The 13,912-nt window shown below is 34.0% G+C and overlaps 1 protein-coding gene across 13 annotated transcripts in view; it reads left to right on the top strand.

Annotated features, from left to right (window-relative positions):
- Positions 1-13,912, top strand: part of CCSER2 (coiled-coil serine rich protein 2) — a 183,621-nt gene that overhangs the window by 86,475 nt on the left and 83,234 nt on the right. For all 13 annotated transcript variants that reach the window (XM_081823970.1, XM_081823981.1, XM_081823982.1 and 10 more), the window contains one exon: positions 11,425-11,620. In XM_081823970.1, the coding sequence (XP_081680096.1) occupies positions 11,425-11,620 (196 nt within the window). The remainder of the gene's footprint in view (positions 1-11,424; positions 11,621-13,912) is intronic.

Raw genomic sequence — 13,912 nt, 5'->3', positions numbered from 1 at the left:
GTTCTTCAGTGCAAGCTATAAAGAACTCTAGACTAGTGAGAAAAGGCAGTTCTGCAGTGGGTCACAAAATAATGAGGTTTAACTAAGGATCCCTCTGTTGGTTTAATTTGATGAAATGATAAAATGTAGAAGATCTAGAAGAATACATGGAGTATATATTTTTCCAGGCATTATTTTGGCTGTTGTTTTTTTATAGCAGGCTTTTGATAAGGAATGGACATCAGAGTTGTTATTGTCAGGCAAGAATATGATGTAAAGATAGTTGTGATTGCAAATAATGAAGATTATGCTTTCCTCATTTTTGATGGTTGGTTTATAAGAAGGTAAATTTGAGGCCAACTTATGAAAATTTAGAAGCCTAACTAAAATATGAATTGCTTATACTTCTGATAATATTTATTCATCCATTTAACAGATATTCATTGAGAACCTATATGTTGAACTCTGTACTAAATTCTCAAGCTGGGTTGAATTTGGAAATAGTGTGAGAGGTGATAGCTGTGGATTGGTAATGGCTTCGTAGAGCATTGTTCTGAGGATGCTAAAAACAATTATGTAATGCATGAGCTCAGTTGGAGTCATTACAGTTATTGGTTATGTAGAAGATTCATGTTCCTCTTCCATCCCATACAAAGTTGAGTAGTAAGTATTTCTTGGATGTTGAGTCTGTGGGAGAGGTAGGTATATTACAATATTAGTGCAGTACAATGATGATGGGTGCCTTAATTAAAGTGATTTATATAGGACTCCAGAAGCATGCAGCATCTGGTTTTTGTCTAGGGTAGTGGTGTGTAAAGGAAGTTACTATTGAATGGGTAAGTGTGACTGTAGAGATTGCAGAGGAGGGGTTTCTATAGGAGAAGGATGAGTATTCAGATGGAAAAAAATAGCATGTGCAAAACCATATATCAGTACTGTGTTATTTTTAGAGAACTAAGTTCATAGCTGGATTGCAAGGTCATTTGGAGGAATGAATAGATGTGCTCTCTAACTCTAGCAGCAAAACTCTCTATTTTAAGATAATGAGTGGCAAATTTCAGCTTAAAATGGGATTATAAATCAGACTGTCCCAAATGGAATGAATTACCTGGATGGAGGTAGTAATCTCTGTCCCTGGGAATGATCAAGCTGAGACTGATTAGTCATCTTTCAGAAAAGTTAAAGAACATTTTCCAAAAACCATATTCCTGGATGTTAATAGGTGTAGAAGAGCAATTATCTGATCAAATAAGTACAGGAATAAACAAATTAATATTAAATGAGTTTTTTGTAAAGTGGACTTTGCATTGCCTTTAATATATATAGTACTATGATTTTGCAAAATGTGGTAAAAGATAGAATATGTAGCCATTTTGTAAAACATATGACTGCAGATCCCTTTTACACAGTGTATTTTGAGGGACTAGTAATTTGTGGATCATCCACACTGTTGATTCTCAGGGAGGAGAGAGAAATGCACCATATTCTTGGGGGTTGCTCATTTGACTCAATGCAGAACTTCCCAACAAGTGGGCACACTGGTTTGTCATGAATAGTTATAGGTTAACCATTTTATTGATCCCTTCAGGCTTTGGGGTGGCCATCTGGGTTTGGGATATCTAGATCCCTAAGAACTAGTTATGAACTTGGGTGGTACAGAGAGAAACTCCATTTAAGACAAGCCTTACTCTCCAGTATACCTTAAAACTATTCTTTTCTCTCCATGCCTTGATTTTTAAAAGCTTGGATACACTAATCCCAGGGCCTTTTTGACATGACATGTGTAAAAGTATCTCTTCCCATTCTATGACTTCTTGAGTGTAAGTTCCCTTTCCTTTCTGTCCTTTAATTCCCATCATTGCCTTCTTTTTTTTTTTTTTTTTAATTATAGGAATCTGTCTTATCCATAATTTAGGGGACTGGTAGTTCAGTTTCCTTTATATTTTTATCATAATACTATGCTCTCTTTTCATCTGGCCTAAGCGTTCATTCCTCTTTCTCCTGCAACCTCCTTCTTTCCCTATACTTTCCATTATGCTGTATGGAATTCTCTCACATCCTAACAAACTCACATTTTTTACCCCTTTGCCTACATTTTCCTGATTGCAACTGAAATCTCACTCTTTCCTAAATGTACTGGTTCCCTAGTAGTATTTTTATATGAAGGATTCTTATTTTCCAATCACTCTAGTACTTTACTGTTTAGAGGTGGGATCTTTGTCTTCACTCCTTATTTGCTTCTAATCAAAGTATTCTTCAGTCTCTTTCCTCGAGACTTAGGGCATTTGGCTGTATCAAATCCTCCTTATTGGTCCCTACCCCTCGCTCACAAAAATTTTGACCCTTGGCTTATTTTCCCTCTTCGTTGGAAGCTTTGCTGCAATCCTGAATGCCTCCATTGTTCATGTACATGATTCTTTAACCTCCTGGCTCCTTAGTTTCTTAGAATTCTCTGTATATGAGATCATGTCATCAGAGAATGGAGATAGTTTTACTTTTTTCATTCCCATCTGGGTACTTCTCTTTTTTTTGTCCTGCGTAATTCCTATGGCTAGAACCTCCAATACAGTGCTGAACAGGAGTGGTGAGAGCAAACATTTGTGCCTTTCTAATATTACGGGTAAAGCATTCAGTCTTTCACTGTTAAGTATGATGTTAGCTCTGCTTTTTCATGTGTAGTCTTTATCAGTTGAGGAAGTTCCCTTCTATTCATATTTTGTTGAGTGTTTTTGTCATGAAAGACTGTTGGAGTTTGTCAGATGATATTTCTGTGACTATTGAGATAATCATTTTTTGGTGTTCATTCTCTTAATGTGGTATATGACATTGACTGATTTACAGATGTTGAACCAGCCTTGCATTTCTTGGATAAATTATACTTGGTCATGGTATATAATCCTTTTTATGTATTGCTAGATTCAATTTGCTAGTATTGTGTTGAGGATTTTTGTGTATATATTCATAGTAAGTATTGGTCTATAATTTTATTTTTTTGAGATGTCTTTGTGTGGTTTTGGTATTATGATCATATAGATTGAATAGGGAAGTGTTTCTTTCATTTCTGTTTTTGGAAGATTTTATAGAATTCACCAGTGCAGCTATTTGGGCTTAGGCTTTTCTTTGTGGAAATTTTTTTGATTACTAGTTTAATCTCTGTAGATGTTCTATAGATATCTATTGGGTTTTGTTAGTTTGTGGTATTGTTCAAATATTCTATTTCCTTGCTGACCTTTTTCCTAGTTCTGTCCATTAATGAAGAAGTATTAAAGTCTCCAACTATAGTTTATCTTGTAGGGAAGGTCTGATAGCAACACATTCTCTCAGTTTTTGTTTATATGGTGATGTTTTAATTTCTCTTTAATTTTGAAGACTAATTTTGCTGGATATAGAATTCTTGGTTGACAATCTTCCTTTTAACATTTTGACCCCCATGCTTTCTTATGAAAAATCAGCATGTCTTCTCATGAGTCCTATTTTTCTTGCATTGTTCAGGATTCTCACTTTTTATTTAGCTTTTGATAGTTTATGATGTGTTTCTCTTAATATATTTTGGAGTTTGTTGAGCTAATGACTAGATAACAGTTTTTTTTTTTAAATGCCTTGAACCAGTAAGTATCCCAGCCTTTGCCAAGGGGCTCTATATGTGTATGTGTTTAGGGATACTTTCAACAACCTGGTATTGCAGCTCTGCCTTAGCCTTTGTTTCCTCCTTGCTCAGAGACTCAGGGTCAGCCAAATGTGAGAGGTGAAGGCATTTCCAGGTATTCCCTTGGCATGCACAGCCCTACATAGGTGTATGGCCTTCTCTATGTCCAAGAATATGTTGGGGCATTTCAAAGCCTCCTGTAGGCATCTCCTTCCTCAGGTTTTTCTTTAAGTTTTTTGATCACCATCTCTGGCAGCTTGAAATTTTAAACAATTGCACTGATTTTTTCCAACAAATGCGCTAGAGATAAGGCTGTTCCCACTGAGAAACCTCGGAATTGGGTCAAATAAAACAACAGCTGAGAATGGGCCTTTTCTAGGGAGGTGCTAGTTAGGTCAAATAGTAACTATTTTCTGGAAATGGTGCTTTTCTAAGAATTCCAAACCCAGTTTACCATTCACCCCTCCCCCTAGTGATTGCTGAATTTCACTGCTATTATGCTTGTAAGGCTCTTGTTTTTCAAGCTGCCACAGAGCTGGGGAGATAGGCATGGCAGTAGAGTAAATTAAAATCCACAGAGCTTGTTCTCACCAAGATTCAACCATTTTGTTTTTTGGTTTTTGGTTTTTTTTGTAAGTGCTCCTTGGTTGTGGCAGGCATTTGGTTGATTTCCATAGTACTGAATAAGTTGATTTTGACAAATTCACCACTGTTCTCAATGCTTTTATGGAGGAGTGGACTTTTTGGAGATCTTTATTCTGCCATTCTAGAAATACTTCCTTCTGTCATTTTTTTTTTCTTTTTTATTGATGGACTTCATTTCTTAGAGCAGTTTTAGTTTTAGCAATATTGAGCAGAAAGCATAGAGAATTCTCATATACTCCCTCACCTTCTTTTATACAATTTTTCCTATTATTAACATCTTGCATTAGCTGTTCCAGTTGATCAGTCAATATTGATACACTGTTATTAACTAAAATCCATAGTTTACATTAGGGTTCACTCTTTTGTACATTCTGTAGCCTTTGACAAATGCATAATGATCTGTATCTACCATTACCTATCATACAGAATAATTTCACTGCCCTTAGACTACCATGTCCTCCTTGTATTATCCCTTCCTTCTTCCCCAACCCCCACCAATACTAATGGCAACCATTGATCTTTACTGCCTTCATAGCATTGCCATTTCCAGAATGCCATATAAGTTGTAGTCTTTTCAGATTGGAGTTTTTCACTCAGCAATATGCATTTAAGTTTCCTCCATGCCTTTTCATGGCTTGATAGCTCATCTGTTTTTATCACTAAATAATAGTCTATTGTGTACGTGTACTATATAGTTCATTTATCCATTCACCCCCTGAAACACATCTTGATTGCTTCCAAAATTTGGCAATTATGAATAAAGCTACTCTAGACCTTTACATGTGTAAGTTTTGAACTCATTTTGGTAAATATCAAAAAGCACAGTTGCTGGCTCATATAGTAAGATGTTTAGTTTGGTACAAAACTGCCAAATTGGCTGTACATTTTGCATTTTCTCCAGCAATGAATGAGAGCTCCCAATGTTACACATCCTCACCAGCATTTGGTGGTGTGTTTTGAATTTTAACCATTCTAATAGGTAGGTAGTGATATCTCATTGTTGTTTTAATTTGTAGTTCCCTAAGGATATATAATATTGAGCATTTTTTCATATGCTTATTTGCCATTTGTACATTTTCTTTAGTGAGATGTCTGCTTAGAACTTTTGCTCGTTTTTAAATTTGGTTGTTTGTTTTCTTGTTGAATTTTAAGAGTTCTTTATATATGTTAGATACCAGTCCTTTATCAGATATTTTACAAATATTTTTCTCCCAGTCTGTGACTTCCTTTTCAAATCTCCTAATGGTGTTTTTTCAAAGAGCAAATGTTTTAAATTTTATGCAGTCAGGTTTACAAATTTTTTTTTTCATGGGTTGTACTTTTGTGTTGTCTCTAAAAAGTTATTGCCCAACCCAGTGTCACCTGGATTTTCTTCTTTGTTACCTTGTAGTTTTACATTTTACATTTAGGTCTTTGATACTTGTTGAGTTAATTTTTGTGAGCAGTGTGAAGGATCATTTTTTTCTGTATGGATTCTAGTTTTTTTAGTATCACTTGTTGAAAAAACTATCCAGTCTCCTATATTTTGTTTTTTTGTTTTTTTTTTCTTTTCGTAGGTTTTCTTTATTTTTTTATTGAAGTATAATTAACATACAGTGTTACTAGTTTCAGGTGTACAACATATTGATTCAACAGTTCTGTACATTACTCAGTACTCACCATAAATATAGTCACCATCTGTCACCAAAACAGCATTATTGTAATATTACTGATTAAATTCTCTGTGCTGTACTTTTCATCTCTGTGACTTATTTATTTTATTTTATAACTGGAAATTTGTACCCACTAATACCCTTTACTCATTTCACTCATCCCCCTACTTAGATTCCCATTGGCAACCATCAGTTTGTTCTCTGTATTTAAGAGTCTATTTCTTTGTTTGTTTCTTTATTTGTTTTTTAGATTCCACATATAAGTGAAATCATGGCATTTGTCTTTTTGTCTGACTTATTTCATCTAGCATAATACCTTGTAGGTCCACTCATGTTGTTGCAAATGGCAAGATCTTTTCTTTTTCTTTTTTTAAATAGCTGAGTAATATTCCATTGTGTGCATACACACACTTATACACACCACATCGTCTTTATCCATTCGTCTATCAGTGGACACTTGGGCTGCTTCCATATCTCAGCTATTATAAATAATGTTGCAGTAAACATAAGGGTGCATGTATCTTTTCAAATTAGTGTTTTGTTTTCTTGGGTAAATACCCAGTAGTGGAATTACTAGATCATATGGTATTTCTGTCATCCTGTCTCCTTTGAATTGCCTTTGCTCTTTTGTCAAAGATCATTTGACTATATGTGTGGATATATTTTGGATTCTCTCTTTTGTTCCACTGATCTATTTGTCTATTTTTTCATCCGTACCACAGTCTCGATTACTGTCACTTTATGTAGTAAGTCTGGAAATCAGATAGTGTCAGTAGTCTGACTTTCTTTTTCTTTGTATTGGTTATTCTGGCTCTTCTTCCTGTTCATATAAACTTTAGAATCACTTTGTTGATACTCACAAAATAATTTGGTGGGATTTTGATTGAGATTATGTTGAATCTAACATTGAAAAAATATAATAACCATGAATATAAAATACATATATTTAACTTTTAATATACAATTTTTATTAAAGATGAAAAAAGAAACACTAAAGGTTTTGTGAAGTCGAAGTGCGACTCGGATTAGGAAATAAATGAAGAAGAAAAATTCTTTCTCCCTGTCTCTCACACACACATTTCCACTTGCTGTTCTAATGTGTGAATCATAAGCCTTCAGATTAGCACAGAATCACACATCTTAGTAATCAAGAAGCTTGGGTAGAAGTGAAGGATATAAGTATATGGGTACAGCCACGTAATTTGGAGAGATTCCTTTAAAACTGCAATAATGATTATGCAGTGATGTGATTATTAGGTGTGTGAATTGAAAATCAGGTGCTGCTGTTGTATGGATTCAGTTTAAATGGGTTTAAAAAAACCTTATCTCTTAGAGATTCCTTTTTACAGTTATTCTGATCCCATTTTGGGGGGATGATTTTATTGGCTATAGTTCTAGAACAATGTTAAATAATATTGGTGATGGTGGACAATTCTTTCTCATGCTTCTGTAACTACTGGACTCATTTTTGCCCATACCTGTATTGGTTCACTTCTTCATATTCAACAGCCTACTTGGCCTGTGGTCAGCTACATAGAGTCTGCCTATGCTAACACACTGCTAACTGTCCAGTGTATTCCCCCAAACAGCATGCAGTCTTCTGTTGCTTTCACTATCTAAGTTCTCTACCAGAAATCCACGATTGTTAAAATCTGTATACAAATACAGATTTATGCCTGTCAACTTATGAGGTGTTGTGTCCAATAATTCCTCTATTGTCTCATATTTATTTTTCTTTACATTCTTTATGTCTTCAACCCTGGGTTTGTGCTTGTACTCTTGGAAAGTGATTTTGCCTCTCATTCTGTTTTAAAGGTTCAGATTTCTATGTGTGAACTGCATCATTCTCTTAGAATGTGGAATCTCAAAATCCTCATTATCTTTCTGTCCTGTTTTTTTCCTCTCCTGTCTTTAATAGTGTCCTTTTATTTTCTGAAAATAACCCGTTATATATTTACTTTCTCTTCCATCTTTGTTTTCTTTTGCCTCTTGACCTTCTCAGTTATCTTCATTTTTTTCCAGCAAAGTTCAGTAAGGTGTTAATGTTATTTCCAATGTATTGTCAGATGGTTTCGCACCAAATACACAAGTATAAACAAATTGTGTTAAAATTTACCAATTGGGGAATATAGGTGAAGGTTATATGGCATTATAGTATTCTTTTGACATTTATGTTAGAAATTTTTTTCAATATAAAGAAGTTGGAAATTATCGTAACAACAATAATACAATAGCAATTAGTTTTTATTTAACATTTACTATGTGTCAGGCACTGTTCCAAGCACTTTAACATATATTACCTCATTTGAGACTTATACCAACCTAATGAGGTAAGTACTCTTATTATCCTCATTTTATAGATCAAGAAAATGAAGGATTGTTAAAGTAACTTGTCCTGTTACTAGCTAATAATTGACAAAGCTGAGATTTGAACTCAGGTAATCTGTGGAGATAATATAAAAATAAGATATGGTCCTGCTTTCAAAGGGCATGTAATCTAATTAGAGGTAATAGCTATATAGATTTCTTTAATTTGTACTAAATAAATTAAGGATCCTAAAGTGCTAGTTTTATCTAGTTGAGGGGATCAGGAAGGGCTTTAGGAGGAAGTAGCATTTTAGTATGAGGAGAATATTTAAGTTTCATTTTGGATCTCATAGTGGAAGTATTTGAAATGCAACCTAAGGTATATGAACTTTATTTATTTCGCACTGGAGAACATTGAGAGTTAAGGAAATTATGGCCCAAAGACATTAAGTATTTTCAGTAGCTGGTTACTGTCAGTCAGGATTTAAACCTTAATCCTAGGCAAGAGGTGGCTCTTTTATACCATTGTGGTTTTCTAGATACCAAATCTTTGACCCTGTATTATTAGTGATAAAGACTTGTGACTCTTCCTTTGAATGTTTTTAATTCATTAGTTCCTTGCATGTGGTTAATATTTAGTCAACCTAAAATAAGCCTTACTCTGTACCTGTTTCTTGTAGATTGCAGACAAGTCTCCTTCAGTCTCTTCCCTCTCTAATCTTTGTTTTATTCACTTGGTAACATAGCAGGTAAAGTTTAATTTGATTATTAACTGGGATATTTTAATGTAACTGCTTCCAGATTATAATTTTAAAGTAGTAGCTAAAGAACTTTAGAATTTCAGCGATGGAAGCTTGAAAAGAAACAACCTAGGGGTTAAAATCCATGATCCTTAATATTCAGTGAGAGCAACAGCAACAAAAATAAAAAGCTAACTGGTCTCTGACATAGAGGAAAAGAATATATAGTCTGTCTTCATGGAGTTTATAATTTGGCACAGATTGCAAATGAACACAATATACTATGTCAGGTAATATGGTGGGGCATCCTAGAGAGCTCTATAAGGACACCTGTGGAAGTACCAAGCCCTGCTTTGGGGGATTAAGGAAGCTTTCCCTGAGGAAATGCCAACTAATTTAAGATGAAGAAGAATTATCATTCTCCAGATCAAGTGTGCAGTGGAGGGCAGGGTGGGTAGCCTGGCCAGGAGTAGAGAGAGATTGCCATAGGTTTGGAGATGGGGGAGATTGTAGCGTGCTTCAGGCGATCTCAGGTAATTTGACTGTGGATTAAGAAATCAGTCTGTGGGAGGCAGATGTGTTACGGGATGAAGTTAAAGAATAAATTGGATTCAGGCTATCTTTGGCCTCATAAGCCATATTTAAGAGTGTCCCTGTCCCTGAAAACATGCCTTGCACTTTGTGCCATTGCTTTTCATTTTCATTCTCCAGAAAGCCTTCACTTTTCATTCCACTCAAATTCAAACTTCATACTTTATAGTTCACCCAGGTTCTTTTCTGCCCAAGAAAATCTTCCAAAGTATGTCAACTTTTTTCTTTGAAAACATTGCTATCTCATTCTTCATAGGCCAGATGATTCTATATTTTTGTTTTACTGCTTTGCTAACTTACTATTACTATATATTTTTTATTATTTCATGTATAGATTGTCCATCTATTCAGTAATGAATGGTTAAATCATATTAATTAATTGATCAGTATTTGAAATTTAATAATTCAACTATAATTTGAACCAATAAAAATAAAGCAGAATTATATATAAACACATTAGGTCTTAACTATAGATCAAAATTTAAAAGTTCTTATATTTTTTTTCCTTGGTTAAAACAAAAATCAGACCTGAAATCAAATATGAAAAATAGTTTCAGAGAAATATAATCTTGTAAAAACCAAGCTTATATTGAATATTTAAGAGTTTGGGGATTTGGGAATATTTGTTTAAAAACTAGAGAATTTAGTGAAAACCATGTTTCTACTTTTTCAGTCTGGTTAAAAATTAATGTGTTGTGGCTTTTGCAAATTTAATGCATCATGAATTTAACTTTAATCCTGATATGTTAACATAGCCATTATATTGGAGAGAATACTCTTTCAGTGTGTTATTTTATATATTTTATATGTTTTTTATTTTTATATTTAAATATACATATATATGCATATATTATTGACATATATAAAAAGTTCATGTCTTAAGAACCAACTGGAATTATGTATTATGTGAATGAAGTAATTTCAAAATTGTTGTAGCTAATGACTTCTGATTAAAACATTGTGTTTTTCACATCCATGAAACACATCAGCCCTAGTTGTTTTTTTTTTTCAGCATGTATGTTGTATGAAACTAAAGGGAAGTTTAAATTTTCTTAGAGTCAATTTTTTTTTTTAAAGATTTTATTTATTGACAGAGGGAGACACAGCGATAGAGGGGGAACACAAGTAGGGAGAGTGGGAGAGGGAGAAGCAGGCTTCCCGCCGAGCAGGGACCCTGGACCCTGGGATCATGGCCTGAGCTGAAGGAAGACACTTAACGACTGAGCCACCCAGGCACCCCTTAGAGTCGATTTTTTAAAAATATAGTTTAAGATTAGGAAATACGTGGTGTGTATAAGACTTTTATAAAACCAAGTTTAACCTTTATTGGAAAAGAAGATTTATCAATAATGTAAAAACAAAATAAGAAGTAACAGTTCGTCTGTCTTAACTGTTTTCTGGGACTTACAAGAGACCGGAATCTAGGGGTATGTGACCAAACTGGGAATTAACATAGGTAGCATAGTTATGGGGCTAAAAAAAGATGTGAAGTTCAAGAGGCCAATTAAAGTCAAAAGCTAAAGCGCAGACAATCTGTTCAGGCAAGGAAAATAAGTATAATTTTTTTCAGGCAAGGCCTTTTCCTAGAGTTTTTTGTTTCTCTCCATTTCGTAAGGAATAAGGTTTATTCACCAATGTGTAAAATGCACAAAAAGGGGGAGGAGTAAGAAGATAATTATATTAATGAGAACTAGAACTGGTTGGAAATTTTGGTGGAAACAAATTCAGTGTCTGAGGTAAGCAAAAGTCAAAGGCTATGTGATAATGATAATTGATTTGTAATAATCACTGCAATAATTTCGTTACCCTATTTCTTTCTGAAATTATATATCTTTTCCTCCAACTTCTTCCCCTGCCCTTCCAGAGGCTCTCCCTATAGAGAATCTCCTTTGGGTCATTTTGAAAGCTATGGAGGGACCCCCTTTTTCCAGGCTCAGAAGATGTTTGTAGATGTACCCGAAAATACAGTGATACTGGATGAGATGACACTCCGGCACATGGTCCAAGATTGTACTGCTGTAAAAACTCAGTTACTCAAACTGAAACGTCTGTTGCATCAGGTGAGTATATGTGAACATTTTTAGCTCTGAAATTTTGAATTGCAAAATGGATTAACTTTACTTTTTTTTAAGTTAATTGGGTTTCTAACGTCTATTCAAATTTCTGTAGAAATAATGCTTGTAAATAATACATAACAAACTTTTGCTGGAGAAGAAAACATGGGATTTTGTGTGATATTTCAGTACAGTCCCCAACATTTATGAGCTGTGTGGTATTTGGTAAGCCAGTTTTTCTCCTGTTTCCTTATTTTTGTAGTACCTACATTTAAGGTTGTTGACAGAATTAGAAATAGTAGTTGTAAATTTAGAGATCTAATACCTGAAGTATGGTATTCAGGCATTTAGTCAGCAGTGGCTGCTACTATAATTTCAGCTAAGTAGGAAATAAACAGCAGTTTTTACTTACATAATCTCATAGTCATATAATTTAACTTTTGTTTGAAACCTTCAAGTTTAGTCTTCCTCAGTCCTTTCATTTTTTATTTGAGAAAATCTAGACTCATAGCAGTGATGTGATTCGTCCAAAGTCCAAACACACAGGGTGAGCTGATGTTAGAACCTGGCTTCTCATTCAATAGTACTTTTTTTTGTTCGAACTTACAGACAAGGTCAGATAAATAGCAGAAAACTAAGGAATAAAATACTAATTTTAAATTATGGATATCTTTTGGTTAGTTTTAAAGCTATGTTTATTTTTTGTAGACTAGCCACAGTTTGCTTAAAATTATGGTTGAGAATGAACAATCTAGCTTCTCTGCTGAACTTATTTTCTGGATTACCTTCCTCAGGATTGTATGTTATAGCTTCTTATGAACAGGGACCAATTCTTAGAATTCCTGGTGCCCATCAAAAGCAAACTCTTGATATATGCTCAGTAAAGGCTAGTTGAAGTGAAATATGGCTCCTTTGTTAGTAATAGTAATGACGATTAGTATAAATATTCTGTTAAAAGTCATGAAAATTGTTATGTAAGTACTTGATGGTGGATTCTTTGGACTACTCTTCTCCATTCTTGTGGATGTTGGATTACTTTTTGAAAATAAACTCTGTGCTATGGCTGGGAGCAAGAAAGTGGAAGATCTTTTTCAGATCTGAGATCCTGGGACTTGTCTAGAGGGAGAAAGAGATTTCATGATTGAAATATCCAAACATAGAGCTTAGAATTTTAACTGTAACTAGGAGATATACTCTGGTTTATAGTATTTTTCTGCTCACTAGTCTGGGGAGATTTTCTTATCAGAAGCTTCAGAGTCAAAGGAAAGAGAAGGTAAGTGGTGGGGAGTAGCTAAAATATGTTCGATATATACTTTGAATCAGTCCTTGTACTACCTATACCACATACCCTCTTTCTTGTCTGGGTTTATTGCTCTGAAACATGAAGCATGATAAATACCAGCTAACCAGACCAGGCCTAATCTCTAATAATGGGAGAAATAGTATAATCCAGGAGAGAATACATGAAATGATAACCAATGATAAAGCACCATAAAAATAGAAAACATTTTTAGACACATTAAGAAAAACTGTGATTCTCTTAATGGTTCTTTTCTGTCATTATGACCTCTGAAATGTTATAGTAAACACTGGTCAAGTTAACTTTACTTTTTGTTTATGCAGTGAAAACAAAATTATGGGAAGAAAAATTGCAGAATCTTTTTAGGGCATCTTTGAAATTTCCCAAAATGCTAATAGAAGTTAAAAGCTGAATGAGTCTGAGATTTCATATAACTACCTCTATTTTTTCCAGTTTAATATTACTAAATTTAAAGAAGCTCAGTGTGATACATATACATAGTTTTAAAAAATTCACATAGTATTCAGAGACTTAATGAAAATGCAGTATTTCTGTCCTTCTCTCCACCTCAGTTAACCTTTTTAGTCTGAACAGATTACCATCTGAAGATTTCTCTAAAGCTATCATTCAGGGCTTTCCTTTTGTCATATTCTGGGATTGGGTATACTATTTCTTGTGTATCTTTTTTTTTTTTTTTTTTTAGTTTATTCCCTCATTTTGCTAGAGTATATATTTAATTTACTTTCTAAGAGAGAGCAAATGGATGGTAAATTTTTTTTAGTTACTGCATTACTGAAAATTTCTTTTATCTACTCTTAATATTTGATATTAATGATTTGGCAGGGATGGAAGAAATGAGTTTTCCTTTAGAAGTCTGAATGCATTGCTTTTCTAGGATTCAGGTTAGCCACTGAGAAGATTCTACATTCTGATCCATTTTACATTTTATATTGCCAGTTTTTATTTTTCTGAGAGATTTGTAATTTTCTTTCTGGCAT

This window comes from Leptonychotes weddellii, chromosome 6 (genome assembly GCF_054177405.1).
Source record: "Leptonychotes weddellii isolate Sample4059 chromosome 6, ASM5417740v2, whole genome shotgun sequence".
Taxonomy (NCBI): domain Eukaryota; kingdom Metazoa; phylum Chordata; class Mammalia; order Carnivora; family Phocidae; genus Leptonychotes; species Leptonychotes weddellii.
The sequence above is the reverse complement of the archived record's forward strand: the minus strand, read 5'-3'. Positions and strand labels throughout refer to the sequence as shown.